Genomic DNA, 19,323 nt, shown 5'->3' on the forward strand with positions numbered 1-19,323 from the left:
TGGTCTCTGCATCTCAGCTGCTCACTGGATAAACTTGCAGCAAGTATTTCAACTTGTAAAGCAGGAATCTAGGTCATGTATAATATTTTCTGAGCCTTTGGGGAATTGCTGTGTTTATTTTAAGCAATACAGACACTGGTACAGTGTGGCACAAGCTGTCTGGGCACAACTCCATGGATTTCTGTTTAATTTGTGACTAAACAATCACTCATTTCGTGGGTCCAATCTTCATCTTTTTAAACAACCTTTCAAGTCCAATTAATACTGTGTGTGTCTGACCTGGACCCGGCCTGACCCGACCTGAGCCCGAAAGCCGGACCCGGAAGAGCGACCAGACCAGATGAGGGCGGCACAGTGGCGCAGTGGTTAGCACTGCAGCCTCACAGCTCCAGCGACCCGGGTTCAATTCTGGGTACTGCCTGTGTGGAGTTTGCAAGTTCTCCCTGTGTCTGCGTGGGTTTCCTCCGGGTGCTCCGGTTTCCTCCCACATGCCAAAGACTTGCAGGTTGATAGGTTAATTGGCCATTATAAATTGCCCCTAGTATAGGTAGGTGGTAGGGAAATATAGGGACAGGTGGGGATGTGTTAGGAATATGGAATTAGTGTAGGATTAGTATAAATGGGTGGTTGATGGTCGGCACAGACTCGGTGGGCCGAAGGGCCTGTTTCAGTGCTGTATCTCTAAACTAGACCCGACCCGAACCCGACACATGTTGTCGGGTCCCTTCAGGTTCGGGTGGGGTAACGGGCCTTTACTCACCGGTATTGAGGTCCTGGGAAAGAGTGAGTTGAGTTTGACATGATACCGGGAGTCTTGATGAGCAGTTAAAGACTGCTTGTTGCTTAGGTGCAGCAAGAGTCTTGAGTCGAGAGGAGGGTGAATGAAGTTTTATCGATCAACATTCTTTGTGCCATTTTTCCATGTTTAAACCTCTGCTCACACTCTTGCTGTCCCAGTTAGAAGAGAGCTATGTTCTGAGTGACTAAAAGTGGGAAATGTGGTGAATCCATAGGAAAGAATGCAAAAATCCATGACCTTTTTTCTCCACTCTTGTAACAGAGTTGACTTCCCGGGCACGGATTGCAGATGCCAGCAGCCCTCCAGTACCTCACCGGGCAGTGAGAGCCAAAGACTTGTTTCACCATTGATGGCTTCATAGCCAAAGCTCAAGCCTTACTTAGCCTGGCACTCTCACACGTGCACACTACCCAGCAGGTATCACTGGGTAGTGATGGGGAGCAGGAACCCTGAACGTTGCTGGTGTATGTGTCTTTTTTTCCCTCCTCTCTAACACTGGGGGAGCTGAGGTCAGTGTAGCAACTATTTGATGCAGGCTGGGCTCTAACTTAATGCTATATATAGCGTATTTTTCCCCCACTCACCCATCAAGGGAGCTCTTTTTTATTTAGTTTGTAAATGTAACTTTCACCTTTCTGCAGCCTTTTTTGAGACTGGTGGTGAAACCTGTCATCCAATGAAAGGTCACTCATTAGAAGCTCGTCTACACTGACTATAAATTTCTTATTTCTCAGCTTTAGTAGTAACGGTAGATGATATAGCAGATCACTCAATACAGGAATCCAGCCAAAAAACAGTTGAAGCTGACCCACTCAGAGTTGCCCTGTCTGAGTGAGTTTTGCTAAAACATTGAATTCATATTTTTTCAAATAAACTCTACTGTATCGTGCTCTGCCTCGGTTCTTCCGTAGTTTATTGCAATTCTCGCACGCGTTCCATTTGGTAGTGGCTAATGTGTAACAGTAAGCAGATAAAAGAACATGCTCCTTTGTTTTTGCTCCTTCCATCTCCTCTCCCTGAAGAACATGTGTGTAAATGATGAAGTGAGGCATCTGAGGTCGGTCCAAATGATCAATGACCGGTGCCTGGAAATGCAGAAGAACAAACGTGGTGAGTGGAAGCTGTAATTCTCTTCTTTAAAAACTTGTATCTTTTCTTTCAGTCTGATCTTGAGGGAATTTCTGTCCAATGACCCTCTTAAAAATGGAGCTGTTGCGAATAATTATTCTCGTCTTTATCTTTGCCCAAGAGTTCTGTTTTAGTGTTAGTCTGTTACTCCCCTGACAGGTTTTCTCTCTCTTCCCTCCTCCCATGTTCTTTTGGACATCTGAACTGTCCTCTCTCATCCTTTTACGCTAGAGACACATCATAGCACACATTCCCTTTGCCCTCCTCATCCTTGTCGTGTTGAAGGCGGCACTTGTAGGAATGCATAGGATTGGGAAAGGTCGCTGTGAGCTATTATGCCCATTTCAAAATCAAATGTCTGACAGCTTTACCTTCTCTTGTATCCTGCAATTGCTTTTCCCAAATGTTATTCAGTTCCCTGTTACATTTGGTGACATTTAGGGCTGGACTTCGCTCAGCGCTAGTTGTCTGGCAGGGCTGTGGTGTGTTCTATTGCCTGTTGGCTGGATTTCAGTGTGTTGGCTTATTTTATTTGTTCTATTCCTGGATCGGTCTTTCGGATGTCGCTGCTCCTTGGGATGCTGTTTTCTGACAGTCCAGCTAACGGTTGCCAAACTACTCCAGTTGTGTCACCTGAGACATTGTGCTAGGGATCGAACAACTCAACAGTTTTCTGATAGTCAGTCCCCTTCACTAGCACAGTGTGTTTACAGTTGAAAAGTGAATTGAAGTCTAATACTGTAAATTCATCTTGTCTGGTTGTGTTTTGTGCCACCAGGAGTTGGACGCAGTGTGACTGGTCCATAAATAGTAACAGCTACTTATATTTATATTGGCACCTTTTAACACCGAGTGCGGCTGGAGGGCACAGAGTGTGAAGAAGGGAGTTTGGTAAGTGAGGGGATTTTAAGGGTTAATCTCTCAAGTCTAGTTTTTATTTTGTTTACATTTGGCAATTAACTGAAATTACTGTTTAGTTTAAGGGGCAAGTTAAGTTTCTTACAGTTTTAAACAGCTGTAGCTAGCTTAAACTGGTTTCTGAGCTCTAGCAAAGCTGACACATCATTGTTTTCAGAGAGTATAAATTCAGGGGACTCTTAGTTCTGCTTGTCTGCACTGAATGCTGCTAGAGGGTGCAGAGTGTGAAGAAGGGAGTTTGGTAAGTGAGGGAGTTCAGTAAGGAGGGTAACTATAAATTAATAGAAATTAAATTAACACAATAAAGATGGCAGGACAGGTGATGTGTCGTGGCTGCAGTATGTGGGAGCTTTTGGATGCCACAGCAATCTATGGCAACCCTGTCTGCAGTAAGTGTCTGTGCCCTGAGGAGCTTTGGCTCAGAGCCATTGAGCTGGAGGCCGAGTTGCAGACATTGCGATGCATCAGGAAGGGGGAAAGTTACCTGGACACTTTGTTCCGGAAGGCAGCCACACCCCTTAGGATAGGGTCATCTGTTTTTGTAAGTGGTCAGGAACAGGAGGGTGTGACTGCGAGTCAGGCAGGTAAGGCGATCGAGAAGGTGGGAGTGGAGGCGCCTCAGCCTTGCAATTGAGCAACAAGTTCAAAGTTCCTGCAGCTTGTATGGATAAGAGCGAGGGCTGTAGTGTGGCTGAGCAGACGACCATGGTACAGGAAGCTGTTCAAGTGGGGGGAGCAAAAAGAAGGTATTGGTAGTAGGGGACAGTATAGTGAGGAGGATTGACACTGTTCTCTGCAGCAAAGAGCAAGAGTCCAGAAGGCTGTGTTGCCTGCCTGGTGCTAGGGTTCAGAACATCTGTTCAGTGCTGGAGAGGAACTTAGAGTGGGAGGGGGAGGATCGAGTCGTGGTGGTCCATGTAGGTACCACTGACATAGGCATGACAAGGAAAGAGCTTCTGTATAGTCAGTATGAGGAGCTAGGCACCAAATTAAGAAGCAGAATCTCAAAGGTATTAATCTCTGGATTATTACCTACTCCACGTGCAAATTGGAGTAGGGCAAATAATAGAGAAATGAATGTGTGGCTCTGGTGTGTTAGAAGTGGGTTCTGGTTCGTGGGGCACTGGCACCAGTACTGGGAAAGTGGAGGCTGTGCTGTTTGGACGGTCTACAGCTGAACCGTGCTGGGGTCGGTCTTCTAGCAGGCCGCATAACTATGGAAGTAGAAAGGGTTTTAAACTAAATAGTAGGGGCAAGGATCAAATTTGGGAAGCTGTGGTAAATCAAAGAGTAGAGACAAGGCAAGAGAGCATGGTATTAATATGGGAAATGATAAACAGACCGTGATAGGAAGGGACAGTGAGCACAAATCTAAGAGTAAATCAGCAGACAAGGCTACAAAAATATTAAATGGACAAAACTAAAGGCTTTGTATCTGAATGCACATAGCATTCGAAGCAAAACAGATGAATTGATAGCGCAAATAGAAATAAATATGATCTGATAGCCATTACAGAGACATGACTGCAGGATGACATAGATTGGGACCTTAATATTGAAGCTACATGACATTTAGGATGGACAGGAAGCGAGGAAAAGGTGGAATGGTGGCTCTGTTAATTAATGATGGTATTAGCACAATAGCGAGGGATGACCTAAATTCAGGAAACCAGGATGTAGAAGTGGTTTGGGTCGAGATAAGAAATGATAAAGGCAAGAAGTCACCTGTGGGAGTGGTGTACAGGCCCCCTAACAGTAACCATATAGTAGGACGAGGTATAAAGGAAGAAATAATGGGTGCTTGTCAGAACGGTATGGCGATAATCATGGGGGATTTTAATCTACATATAGACTGGAAAAATCAGATGGGCAAAGGTAGCCTAGATGGGTTCATAGAATGTTTTCGGGATAGTTTCTGAGAACAGCATGTTCTGGAGACAACCAGAGAGCAGGCTATACTAGATCTGTTATTGTGGAACAAGATAGAATTAATTCATGACCACATAGTGAAGGCGCCCCTAGGCAGCAGCGATATGATTGAATTTTACATTCAGTTTGAGGGAGAGAAGAGTGGGACTAAGACTAGCATTTTAAACTTAAATATTATGAGGGCATGAAAGCAGAGCTACCAAAAGTAGGTTAAGGGATAGGTCAGTAGAGATGCAGTGGTAGACATTTAAGGGGATATTTCAGAATACACAGAATAGATGCATTCCAATGAGAGAACAATTCCAAGGGTAGGGCCCACCATCCGTGGTTAACTAAAAAAGTTAAAGATAGTATCAAACTTAAAGAAAAAGCATATAATTGTGCAAAGATGGGTAGCAGCTCAGAAGATTGGACACAATATAAAAATAAAAGAATGACTAAAAGATTAATAAGGAGAGAAAAATTAGAGTATGAGAGAAAGCTCGCTAGAAATATAAAAACAGATGGTGTTATGACCGAGGAAGGGAGGAGTGTACTGTTAATTCAGTCCACTTTTCCACAGGTGACAGCATGATCAATAAATTTTCCCACTTACCAAAGCAGCCAATTAGATACTCTATTTGTCATCAGAATAAAGCACACCAACCAGGTTTCTTTAATCAGCAACAAAAATTAACTTTATTATATAACCAAGTCTTAATAATGAAGTAAATCTATATATGAATTGAGATATTAAAGCTCCTTATTTTCCCTAGCCGTCATGCACACGCACATACATCCAAAAATCGGTTAACCAGAACAAAAAAGGGATTTTTGGTTTCCAGCTGTTTAATAGGAATGAAAGGAATAATAAAAAACTTAGTCTGTCATGATCTGGAAGGAAGTTCTGTTTGGTGAGTTGTCCCAAAGTCCAATAGTTGGTTGCTACTTGAAGTCTTCCCAGGTGAGGTTGATGAACAGTCTATGATGAGTAGGCGTTCAAAGACCTTTAACAGGAGAAGGCTTCGCATAAGATCTTCCATCAGGGGTGTAGCAACAGGTTTTCTTACAGTAGCAGTATAGCAGTAGAAGGTTTCTTCAAATATCAGGATTTCTTAAAACACAGCAGGTGACAGGAACCACACTTGATGTAGGGATTCTTCAGAGACAGGAGGCAATAGGAATCTGCCACATTTGAAATAAAGGGTTTCTTCTCAAGAGATGCAAAATTCCTTTACAGAGAGGTAATACTTTTTTTGGGTCTTCTTCTGATCTCCAGGCAGGTCAAAATCAAATTTCAAATGCCTGCTTTTTGTCCAAACTCACTGGACTTTTAAAGTTCCAAACTGAAACCGAAACCTTCCTGAAACAAGTCACATGCCCAGTCATAAATTCTCCCTTTTCATAACAAAGGGTAGCTCTGAGGTCAACCCTCTGCTGGTTTCCTTGAAATTACCTGCATTCCAGTCCTTGTTTACCAGTTCAGTTTTTGTTGGACTTCCTTTCAAAACATCCATAAAACTCAGCTATTTGCAGATGTCACAATGTCCACTGAAATCCTTTTTCAGTGTATTAAAAACACAGAATGCCAAGTTTTAATACAAAAAAATCCGCATAACGATAGTAAGAGTTTCCATAGGTATTTAAAAAAGAGTTAACCAAGTGAGCGTTGGTCCTATAGAAAGTGAGTCTGAGGAGTTAAGGGAAATAAGGAGATGACAGATGAATTGAACAGGTATTTTGCATCGTTCTTCACCATAGAGGATACAAGTAACGTCCCAGAAATAGTTGTAAATCAGGAAATGGAAGGGAGGGAGGAACTCAAGAAAATTACCATCACCAGGGAAGTAGTACTGAGTAAATTGTTGGAGCTGCGGGCTGACGAGTCCCCGGGTCCTGATGGACTTCATCCTAGGGTCTTAAAAGAAGTAGCTAGTGAGATAGTTGATGTGTTGGTTTTAATTTTCCAAAATTCTCTAGATGTAGGAAAGGTTCCATTAGATTGGAAAATAGCGAATGCAAGTCCTTTATTCAAAAAGGGAGGGAGACAGAAAGCAGGAAACTACAGGCCAGTTAGCTTAACATCTGTTTCAGGGAAAATGTTGGAAACTGTTATTAAAGACGTTATAGCAGGGCACTTCGAAAAATTCAAGGTAATCAGGCAGAGTCAACATGGCTTTGTGAAAGGAAAATCATGTTTAACCAATTTATTGGAGTTCTTTGAAGAAGCAACATGCTGTGGATAAAGGGGAACTGGTGGATGTACTGTACTTAGATTTCCAGAAGGCATTTGATAAGGTGCCACATCCAAGGTTATTGCGTAAAATAAAAGCTCATGGTGTAGGGAGTATAATTTTGCATGGATAGAAGATTGGCTAGCTAACAGGAAACAGAGAGTAGGCATAAATGGGCCATTTTCTTGATGGCAAGATGTAATGAGTGGTGTGCCACAGGGATCAGTGCTGGGGCCTCAACTTTTTACAATTTATGTAAATGACTTAGATGAAGGGACTGAAGGTATGGTTGCTAAATTTGCTGATGATACAAAGATAGGTAGAAATGTAAGTTGTAAAGAGGACATAAGGAGGCTACAAAGTGATATAGATAAGTTAAGTGAGTGGGCAAAGATCTGGCAATGGAGTATAAGGTGGGAAAAAGTGAAATTCTCGATTTTGGCAGGAAGATTAAAAAAGAAGCATGTTATCTAAATGGTGAAAGATTGCAGAGCTGTGAGATGCAGGGGGATCTGGGTATCCTCGTGCATGAATCGCAAAAGGATAGTATGCAGGTACAGCGAGTAATTAGGAAAGCTAGTAGGATGTTATCATTTATTGTGAGGGAAATTGAATGCAAATGTAGGGAGGTTGTGCTTCAATTGTACAGGGCATTGGTGAGACCACAACTGGAGTACTGTGCATAGTATTGGTCTCCTTATGTGAGGAAGCATGTAAATGCATTGGAAGCAGTTCAGAGAAGGTTTACTAGACTGATACCTGAAATGTGCGGGTTGTCTTATGAGGAAAGATTGGACAGGCTAGGCTTGTATCTTCTGGAGTTTAGAAGAGTAAGTGCTGACTTGATTGAAACATCTAAGATCCTGAGGGGTCTTGATGGGGTGGATGTGGAAAGGATGTTTCCTCTTGTGGGAGAATCTATAACTAGGGGTCACTGTTTAAAAATAAGGGGTCGCCCATTTAAGATAGAGATGAAGAGAAATTTTTTTCTCTGAGGGTCGTGAGTCTTTGGAATTCCTTTCCTCAAAAGGCAGCGGAAGCAGAGTCTTTGAATATTTTTAAAGCAGAGGTAGCTAGATTCTTGATGAGCAAGGGGGTGAATGGTTATTGGGGGTAGGCGGGAATGTGGAGTTGAGGTTACAATCAGATCAGTCATGATCTTAATGAATGGCGGAGCAGGCTCGGGGGTGCTGAGTGGCCTACTCCTCTTAATTCATATGTTCGTAATAAATCATCCCAAGGCGCTTCACAGGAGCATTGTGAAACAAAATATGTCAGTAAGCCATAAAAGGAGATACTAGGTCAGATGACCAAAAGCTTGATCAAAGAGGTAGGTTTCAAGCCGTGTCTTAAAGGAGAAAAGTGAGGTGGAGAGATTTAGGGAGGAAATTCCAGAGCTTAGGGCCCAGGTAGCTGAAGGCACAGCCACCAATGGCAGAGTGATTAAAATCGGGGTGCTCAAGAGTCTGTTGCAGCAGCTTTTTTGGAAGCAGAGATAGTGCGAGCGAGTTATCAGCTGGGAAGGTCAGTTTCAGCTTAAAGTAAATTACCTTTTGTTTCGGCGGACCAGGGGACTGCTGGGTAAGTAAAAACCTATATATTTGGGCAGTGGCTGAACCCAAGACACTACACGTGTAGTGTCTCCCACCCACCCTCCTCCTCTGACCAAAACAAAAGGACTCTGGTGTGTTGATAAGGTAAGCTTTTTTATTTCTTCTGTATCGTGTGATTGGTTAAAAATTTACTTTTTTCATTTTTTTGATTTATCTATTAATTCTTTATTTGAAAAAGACATTAGAGAAGTATCAAAGTATTTAACTCATAAATTTATATAAAGTAATAAAGTAATTAACTAAGTAGAGATGGCTGGGCAGGTGATGTGCTGTAGCTGTATGATGTGGGAGCTGGCTGACCCAATTGTGAACGGCAGGGACCACATCTGCAGCAAGTGTTGGTTGCTGGAAGAACTCCGGCTCAGAGTTGATGATCTGGAGTCTGAGCTTCAAACACTGCGGCACATCCGGGAGGGGGAGAGTTACCTGGACGTTTTGTTTCAGGAGGCAGTCACACCTGGTAGATTAAGTAATTCAAATTCAGTTAGTGATCAGGGACAACAGGATGTGATTGCAAGTGAGGCAGGTAGGAGGATCCTGAGTTCAGGAGTGGAGGAGCCTCAGCCTTTGACCTTATCCAACAGGTACGAGATACTTGCTCCCTGTGTGGATGAGGAAAAGGGCTGCGGGGAGGATGAGCCAACTGACCATGGCACCATGGTGCAGAAGGCCATTCAAGAGGGGGGAGCAAAAAGACAAGTGGTGTAGTTATAGGGGATTCTATAATTAGGGGGATAGATAGTATCCTTTGCAAGCCGGATCGGGAGTCCCGCATGGTGTGTTGCCTGCCCGGTGCCAGGGTGCAGGACATCTCTGACCGGCTTGAAAGGATATTGGAGCGGGAGGGGGAGGATCCAGTTGTTGTGGTCCACGTTGGGACTAACAACATAGGCAAGGCTAGGATGGAGGACCTGTTTGGGGATTATAAAGCGCTAGGAACGAAATTAAGGAACAGGTCCTCGACGGTCATAATCTCCGGATTACTGCCCGATCCACGTGCAAATTGGCTTAGGGATAAGAAAATTAGGGAAGTAAACACGTGGCTAAGGGAGTGGTGTGGGAAAGAGGGGTTCCATTTGATGGGGCATTGGCATCAGTTTTGGAACCGGGGGGATCTGTACCGATGGGACGGTCTCCACCAGAACCGATCTGGAACCAGTGTTCTAGCGAAACGGATAAATAGGGTGGTCTCTAGGACTTTAAACTAGTGAGTCGGGGGGAAGGGAAAGGGAAAACGACAGGGAGTATGATGGTAAATAAAAAGGTAAGCAGCAGGTTAACGTGTGCAGGAGGGTTTAAGTTCAAGGCAGACTATGAAAGAAGCAGAAAGGAAGGATAACTCAGGAGTTATTATTAGAGATGTTGGAAATCATGAGGGTAAGAAAGCTAGCATAAAGGCACTTTACCTGAATGCTCATAGCATTCGTAACAAGGTTGATGAGTTAATGGCACAAATCATCGCGAATTAATGTGATTTGGTAGCCATTACGGAGACATGGTTACAGGTTGGTCACGACTGGGAGTTAAATATCTAGGGGTACCAGACTATTCGGAAGGACAGACAGGAAGGTAAGGGAGATGGTGTAGCTCTGATATTCAAGGACGACATCAGGGTGGTGCTGAGAGATGATACAGGTTCTATGGAGAATGAGGTTGAATCCATTTGGGTGGAAATTAGAAACTCTAAGAAGAAAAAGTCATTGATAGACGTAGTCTATAGGCCACCAAATAATATCACATTGGGGCGGGCAATAAACAAAGAAATAACTAATGCCCGTAAAAATGGTACGGCAATTATCATGGGGGATTTTAATCTACATGTAGATTGGTCGAACCAGCTCAGTCAGGGTAGCCTTGAGGAGGAGTTCGTTGAGTGTATCCGTGATAGTTTTCTTGAACAGTATGTAATGGAACCGATGAGGGAGCAAGCTATCCTAGGTCTAGTCCTGTGTAATGAGACAGGAATAATTAATGACCTCATAGTTAGGGATCCTCTTGGAAGGAGTGATCACAGTATGGTTGAATTTAGAATACAGATGGAGAGTGTGAAGATAAAATCCAATACCAGGGTCCTACACTTGAACAAGGGGGACTACAATAGAATGAGGGAGGACTTGGCTAAAGTAGACTGGAAACAAAGATTTTATGGTGGGACAGTTGACGAGCAGTGGAGGACTTTCAAAGCAATTTTTCAAAGTGCTCAGCAAAAGTATATTCCAGTGAAAAGGAAGGACTGGAAGAAAAGGGGTAATCTGCCATGGGTGTCTAAGGAAATAAGGGAGGCTATCAAATTGAAAGAGAAGGCATACAAAGTGGCCAAAAACAGCATGAAACTAGAAGATTGGGAAAACTTTAAAGGTCAACAGAAAGCCACAAAAAGAGCTATAAAGAAAAGTAAGATAGAACATGAGAAAAAACTAGCACAGAATATAAAGACAGATAGCAAAAGTTTCTATAAATATATAAAACGAAAAAGAGTGGCTAAAGTAAACGTTGGTCCTTTAGAGGATGAGAAGGGGAATTTAGTTATGGGATATGATGAAATGGCCGAGGCATTGAACAGGTATTTTGTATCGGTCTTCACCGTGGAGGACATTAATAACATGCCAGTAATTGACAAAGAGACGAACGTAGGTGAGGACCTGGAAACAATCATTATTATGGAAGAGGTAGTGTTGGGCAAGCTAATGGAGCTAAGGATTGATAAGTCTCCTGGCCCTGATGGAATGCATCCCACGGTACTAAAAGAGATGGGAGAAATAGCAGGTGCACTGACGGTAATTTTCCAAAATTCACTGGACTCTGGGGTAGTCCCAGCTGATTGGAAAACAGCAGATGTGACGCCACTGTTTAAAAAGGGAGGTAGACAAAAGATGGGGAATTATAGACCGGTTAGCTTAACCTCTGTAGTGGGGAAGATGCTTGAGTCTATTATCAAGGAAGAAATAGCAGGGCATCTCGATAGAAATTGTCCCGTTGGGCAGACGCAGCATGGGTTCATGAAGGGCAGGTCATGCTTGACAAATCTTTTGGAATTCTATGATGACATTACGAGCAAGGTGGACAATGGGGACCCAGTGGATGTGGTGTACCTAGATTTCCAAAAGGCCTTCGACAAGGTGCCGCAAAGAGGCTGCTGCATAAGATAAGGATGCATGGCGTTAGGGGTAAAGTATTAGCATGGATAGAGGATTGGTTGACTAACAGGAAGCAGAGAGTGGGGATAAATGAGTGCTATTCTGGTTGGCAATCAGTCACTAGTGGTGTGCCTCAGGGATCGGTGTTGGGACCGCAATTATTTACAATTTATATAGATGATCTGGAGTTGGGGACCACGTGTAGGGTGTCAAAGTTTGCAGATGACACTAAGATGAGTGGCAGAGCAAAGTGTGCAGATGACTGTGAAACTTTGCAGAGGAACATAGATACATTGAGTGAGTGGGCAAAGGTCTGGCAGATGGAATACAATGTTAATAAATGTGAAGTCATTCATTTCGGTAGGAGTAACAGTAAAAAGGTTATTACTTGAATGGTAAAAAGTTACAGCATGCTGCTATGCAGAGGGACCTGGGTGTCCTTGTGCATGAATCGCAGAAGGTTGGTCTGCAGGTACAGCAAGTAATTAGGAAGGCAAATGGAATTTTGTCCTTCATTGCTAAAGGGATTGAGTTTAAAAGCAGAGAGGTTATGTTGCAGCTGTATAAGGTACTGGTGAGGCCGCACCTGGAGTACTGTGTGCAGTTTTGGTCTCCTTACTTGAGAAAGGATGTACTGGCACTGGAGGGGGTGCAGAGGAGGTTCACTCGGTTGATTCCGGAGTTGAGGGAGTTGGCTTATGAGGAGAGACTGAGTAGATTGGGATTATATTCATTGGAATTCAGAAGAATGAGGGGGGATCTTATAGAAACATATAAAATTATGAAGGGAATAGATAAGATACAAGTAGAGAGGATGTTTCCACTGGCAGGTGAAGCTAGGACAAGAGGGCATAGCCTCAAGATTAGAGGGAGCAGATTTAGGACTGAATTGAGAAGGAACTTCTTCACCCAGAGGGTTGTTAATCTATGGAATTCCTTGCCCAGTGAAGTAGTTGACGCTTCTTCAGTAAACGTTTTTAAAGCTAAGGTAGATATCTTTTTGAACAATAAAGGAATTAAGGGATACGGTGAGAGGGCGGGTAAGTGGATCTGCGTCCACGAAAAGATCAGCCATGATTTTATTGACTGGCGGAGCAGGCTCGAGGGGCTGGACGGCCTACTCCTGCTCCTAGTTCTTATGATGAGCGCAGATATCTTGGAGGGTTGTGGGCCTGGAGGAGATTACAGAGATAGGGAGGGGCAAGGCCATGGAGTGATCTGAAAACGAGGATGAGAATTTTAAAATCAAGATGTTGCTTGACCGGGAGCCAGTGTAAGTCAGCAAGCACAGGGTGATAGGGTAACTAGACTTGGTGCAAGTTATGACATGGGCAGCAGAGTTTTGGATGACCTCAAGTTTATGGAGGGTAGAATGTGGGAGACCAGCCAGGTGTGTGTTGGAATAGTCAAGTCTCGAAATAACACAGGCATGAATGAGGGTTTCAGCAGTAGATGAGCTGAGACGGGTGAAATCAGGAAATGTTATAGAGGTGGAACTAGGTGGTCTTAGTGATGACCCGAATATGTATTTAGTCTGGAACCTTCCATCTGATTGGAGGTATTATTGTTACTGAGCAATCTACATAAAACTAAAGTTCTGCTAACGTGGCCTGGTAGTCGCCTCGGACTTTCTGGTCTACGTACAGACAGGTAAGGTTCAGCACACCTGACACATTTACATCTGTGCAGTCACATGCAGCCCATCCTCATTTAACAATGATAAAAGAAATGAGCTGTGAATGCTGAAGATCGGAGCTAGAAACAGAATGCTGCAAATACACAACAGGACACTCTCAATGTGAGGGAGAAAAGTCAGATTCAACTTTTGTCAGAGCTAATTGAAGCGGTCCTGTAGGGAGCGGCAGTGCCACACGTCCCACAGTATCATCCTTTCTGTCCTCTTTTGTTTTCTGATTTTTCTGCTCTTGTAAGGCACTATTCTGGGGAAGAGGGAGGTTTAGAGGAACTGCATTCTCTATGGTGGGGTGGTGGTGGTGGCTCAGACATATGCAGTAGGACAGTTCTTTAGACATTTGCACCCCTCTGGTACTGTGATCGGGTGACCATGTCTGAGCCTCAGTGTTATCTTCACCATGCTGAGCGTCACATTTGACCATTCTCTTGTCCACGTCTGATGAAAGATCACGACCTGAAATGTTAATTGTTTTTCTCTCCACAGATGCTGCCTGACCTGCTAAGTATTTCCAGCATTTTCTGTTTTTCTTTCAGATTTCCACCAGCCAGTGTTCTCTGGCAGGTCTCGGGTGCAGGCCCACAAGAGACATTTTCTTCATTCTCCCCAGTCCAGGGGCACTGAAGCCAACTGTAGCACCCCCACTTGCTTCTGAGATCAGATGACTCAACATAGCACAGATCTTCTGCGTGCTCCTGCGTTATATCAGGCCACAGTTGGCTATTGGTAGAACAGTTGCATTGTCCTTTTTTTTTAATACAGTATTATGGTGATTTGATTGAAGCTTTCAAGATATTAAAGAGAACAGATGAGCTATATAGAGAGCAGCTGGTTGGGGACTATGGGGCATCGTGTAAAAATTAGAGCTAGGCTTTTCAGAAGTGAAATTCGGAAACACTTATATGCACAAAGGGTGGTAGAAGTTTTTAACTCTCCTGCAAATGGCAATTGATGCGAGATCAATTGTTAATTTTAAATCTGAAATTGATATATTTTTGCTAACCAAATGTATTAAGGGATATACAGTTAGATCACAGATCAGGCATGATCTCAATGAATGGCAGAGAAGCTTGGGGGCTAAATGGCCTCCTTCTGTTCCTGTGTTCACAGTGAAATGGGTTGTAGACCTTTAGTAATCTAATTGAGGGATGTGGTTAATCCCTTAATACATGGGAACAAAATTCTCAAGCAGGTTTAAAAAAAGAAGCAGAAAGAGAGAAATTCCTGCATTTATATGACACCTTGGAAACCAGAGCATCCCAAAGTGCTTCACAGCCAGTTAAACACTACAAGTGAATGCACTTCAAAAGTAAGTAGGAAACATGACATCAGTTTGCACATAGTAAGGTCCCACAAGAAGCCTTGAGGTAAATGACTAGGTAACCTATTACAAATATTCAGGAGTCTTTTTCTCCCACCAATTATTGTTTTAATATAAACAATATTAATAATGATCATGCTGCTTGTTTAATACAATGTTTCTTCTACGTAAAGAGAGGATTCTAATTTATTCTTTGATGAATTTGGATTAAGGGAGGTTTTCCTCTACTGGAAACCTTCAGGTCCAACAAGATGGGAGGATGCACGATCAGGTTTGGAGCGAGAGCTGACCTTCCAATTGCATTTTTCTAATAGCTGACAGAAGGCGCAGCGAGGATGAGGAGGAGAGCGCGAAACAGAAACGTAAGAGTCGAGTGACTTGCCCATTCTACAGCCACGAGCGGATGCAGTCCCTGCGCGATGAGGTGCTGGTGGAGGTGAAGGACATTGAGCAGCTGGTGTTGCTGGGGAAGGAGATGAAGGCGTGTCCATACTATGCCAGCCGCTATGCCATTCCACCAGCGCAGGTACAGCGAAGGCTCACCTTGATGAGCGCTTGGCAACAAAACTCAGTTACAGATCTTTAAAAATTTTATTCTTAGAATGTGGGGACCACTGGAATGGTCTGCAATTATTATCTATCCTTAAAGTGGTGACGGGTCTTCTGCTTGAACCGCTGCAATCCATGTGGTGAAGGTACTCCCACAATGTTGTTGGGCAGGGAGTTCCATGATCTTGACACAGTGATCTATGTCCAAGTTGGGATGGTATGTGACTTGGAGGCAAATTTGGAGGTGATTGTGTTTCCACAACATCTCTTTGGTAGAGATTGTGAGGGAGATGAGTTGCTGCAATGTATCCTGTAGTTGGTACATATTACAGCCCCGTGCCCCACTGTTGGAAAGTAGATACTAAATCCAGTGGTTGCAGCACAGATGAAGTGGACTGCTTTGAGTTGGGTGATATTGAGCTTCCAGTGTTGGAACACCTGCATCATTCAGGTGAGTATTGAGTATTCTGTCTCACTACTGACTTGAACCATGTAGCTGGTGGAAAGACTTTGAGGGATCAGGAGGTGAGCCACTCATTACAGAGTATCCAGCTTCTGACCTGCTGATGTAAGCATACTGTTGGGAAGACTGATCTGATTAAGCTGTGGTGAGTGGAGAGCCCCCATCATGTTGGAGGTGGAGAGGTTGGGGATGGGGGTGTCCAGCAGTGGCCGTGTCATTTAAGGTCAAGCGGTGATTGCTGCGCTTTCTTGTGTTCGCAGTGAATGTTACTTATGTGGTGCAAATGTTATCTGCCACTTATCTGATCAAGCCTGGATGTTAACCAGGCAGGCATGAGTGCTTCATTTTCAAATGGAACTGAACACTATACAATCATCAGCAAACCGTCCCAGTCCTGACCTTATGAAGCAGCTGGAGACGGTCATGGCTATGACTGAACTGAGCCCCTGGAGATTTTCTACTAGTCTCATTTTTCTTGTATATAATGGCCTACAGTGCCTCATCGGTACCCATTTTTGGGCAGCTAGATCTCTCCTTAGTCTAGCCCACTCAGCATAGTGATAGTGCTTTTTGCGAAGACAAGAGTTTGTCTTCACAAGGATTAGAGTCTTGGAGTTATACAGCACAGAAACAGGCCGGCCCACCGTGTCTGCGCTGGCCATCAAGCCTATCTGTTCTAATCCCATTTTCAAGCACTTGGCCCGTAGCCTTGTGTGCTATAGCGTTTCAAGTGCTCTTCCAAATACTTCTTCAATGTTGTGAGGGTTTGTGCCTCTACTGTCCCTTCAGGTAGTGTGTTTCAGATTCCAGCTACCCTCTTGAAAAAATCTTTCATCAAAGCTCCTCTAAACCTCCTGCCCCTTACCTTAAATCTATGCCTCCTGGTTTTCATAGAGAGATACAGCACTGAAACAGGCCAACAAAAACAAGAAATGCTGGAATCACTTAGCAGGTCTGGCAGCATCTGTGGAAAGAGAAGCAGAGTTAACGTTTCGGGTCAGTGACCCTTCTTCGGAACTGACAAATATTAGAACAGTCACAGATTATAAGCAAGTGAGGTGGGGTTGGGGCAAGAGATAACAAAGGAGAAGGTGCAGATTGGACCAGGCCACATAGCTGACCAAAAGGTCACGGAGCAAAGGCAAACAATATGTTAATGGTCTGTTGAAAGACAAAGCATTAGTACAGATTAGGTGTAACTACACTGAATATTGAACAGCAGCAAGTGCAAACCTGAAAAAAAACCTGAAAAAAACAGTGGGTAAGCAGTCGGTAAAACAGGCCCTTTGGCCCACAGAGTCTGTGCCGACCATCAACCACCCATTTATACTAATCCTAAATGGGGTGGGGTGGGGGGGGGAAGCGAGTCAGACATGGGGTGGGGTTAGAGAGAGTAAGAGAGAAAGACCTGGGGTGGGGGGGAATGGAGGGGGCTGAGAGAGAGAGTGACTGGGGGCTGAGAGAGAGAGTGACTGGGGGCTGAGAGAGAGAGTGACTGGGGGCTGAGAGAGAGAGAGAGTGACTGGGGGCTGAGAGAGAGAGAGAGTGACTGGGGGCTGAGAGAGAGAGAGAGTGACTGGGGGCTGAGAGAGAGAGTGACTGACTGGGGCTGAGAGAGAGAGTGACTGACTGGGGGCTGAGAGAGAGAGTGACTGACTGGGGGCTGAGAGAGAGAGTGACTGACTGGGGGCTGAGAGAGAGAGTGACTGACTGGGGGCTGAGAGAGAGAGTGACTGACTGGGGCTGAGAGAGAGAGTGACTGACTGGGGGCTGAGAGAGAGAGTGACTGACTGGGGGCTGAGAGAGAGAGTGACTGACTGGGGGCTGAGAGAGAGAGTGACTGACTGGGGGCTGAGAGAGAGAGTGACTGACTGGGGGCTGAGAGAGAGAGTGACTGACTGGGGGCTGAGAGAGAGAGTGACTGGGGGCTGAGAGAGAGAGTGACTGACTGGGGGCTGAGAGAGAGTGTGACTGACTGGGGGCTGAGAGAGAGAGTGACTGACTGGGGGCTGAGAGAGAGAGTGACTGACTGGGGGCTGAGAGAGAGAGTGACTGACTGGGGGCTGAGAGAGAGAGTGACTGACTGGGGGCTGAGAGAGAGAGTGACTGACTGGGGGCTGAGAGAGAGAGTGACTGACTGGGGGCTGAGAGAGAGAGTGACTGACTGGGGGCTGAGAGAGAGAGTGACTGACTGGGGGCTGAGAGAGAGAGTGACTGACTGGGGGCTGAGGGAGAGAGTGACTGACTGGGGGCTGAGGGAGAGAGTGACTGGGGGCCTGAGGAGAGAGTGACTGACTGGGGGCTGAGGGAGAGAGTGACTGACTGGGGGCTGAGGAGAGAGTGACTGACTGGGGGCTGAGGGAGAGAGTGACTGACTGGGGGCTGAGAGAGAGAGTGACTGACTGGGGGCTGAGGGAAGAGAGTGACTGACTGGGGGCTGAGGGAGAGAGTGACTGACTGGGGGCTGAGGGAGAAGAGTGACTGACTGGGGCGTGAGGTGAGAGAGTGACTGACTGGGGGCTGAGGGAGAGAGTGACTGACTGGGGGCTGAGGGAGAGAGTGACTGACTGGGGGCTGAGGGAGAGAGTGACTGACTCGGGGGGCTGAGGGAGAGAGTGACTGACTGGGGGCTGAGGGAGAGAGTGACTGACTGGGGGCTGAGGGAGAGAGTGACTGACTGGGGGCTGAGGGAGAGAGTGACTGACTGGGGGCTGAGGGAGAGAGTGACTGACTGGGGGCTGAGGGAGAGAGTGACTGACTGGGGGCTGAGGGAGAGAGGTGACTGACTGGGGGCTGGAGGGAGAGACGTGACTGACTGGGGGCTGAGGGAGAGAGTGACTGACTGGGGGCTGAGGGAGAGAGTGACTGACTGGGGGCTGAGGGAGAGAGTGACTGACTGGGGCTGAGGGAGAGAGTGACTGAGGGCTGAGGGGAGAGAGTGACTGACTGGGGGCTGAGGGAGAGAGAGTGACTGACTGGGGGCTGAGGGAGAGAGTGACTGACTGGGGGGCTGAGGGAGAGAGTGACTGACTGGGGGCTGAGGGAGAGAGTGACTGACTGGGGGCTGAGGGAGAGAGTGACTGACTGGGGGCTGAGGGAGAGAGTGACTGACTGGGGGCTGAGGGAGAGAGCGAGAGTGGACTGGGGGCTGAGAGAGAGAGAGAGTGTGTGACTGGGGGGCCGTGAGAGAGAGAGAGAGTGTACTGGGGCTGAGGAGAGAGACGAGAGAGAGATGTGACTGGGGGCTGAGAGGAGAGAGAGAGATGTGACTGGGGCTGAGAGAGAGAGAGAGAGTGTGACTGGGGGCTGAGAGAGAGAGAGTGACTGACTGGGCTGAGAGAGAGAGTGACTGACTGGGGGCTGAGAGAGAGAGTGACTGACTGGGGCTGAGAGAGAGATGTGACTGACTGGGGGCTGAGAGAGAGAGTGACTGACTGGGGCTGAGAGAGAGAGTGACTGACTGGGGGCTGAGAGAGAGAGTGACTGACTGGGGGCTGAGAGAGAGAGTGACTGACTGGGGGCTGAAGAGAGAGAGTGACTGACTGGGGGCTGAGAGAGAG

The 19,323-nt window shown here is 45.6% G+C and overlaps 1 protein-coding gene across 2 annotated transcripts in view; it reads left to right on the top strand.

Moving 5' to 3' along the window:
• The window catches only part of ddx11 (DEAD/H (Asp-Glu-Ala-Asp/His) box helicase 11), a 169,979-nt gene that overhangs the window by 25,818 nt on the left and 124,838 nt on the right, over positions 1-19,323 (top strand). For both annotated transcript variants that reach the window (XM_068051077.1, XM_068051078.1), the window contains exons 8-9: positions 1,822-1,909; positions 15,066-15,277. In XM_068051077.1, the coding sequence (XP_067907178.1) occupies positions 1,822-1,909; positions 15,066-15,277 (300 nt within the window). The remainder of the gene's footprint in view (positions 1-1,821; positions 1,910-15,065; positions 15,278-19,323) is intronic.

This window comes from Heterodontus francisci, chromosome 18, assembly GCF_036365525.1.
Source record: "Heterodontus francisci isolate sHetFra1 chromosome 18, sHetFra1.hap1, whole genome shotgun sequence".
NCBI lineage: Eukaryota > Metazoa > Chordata > Chondrichthyes > Heterodontiformes > Heterodontidae > Heterodontus > Heterodontus francisci.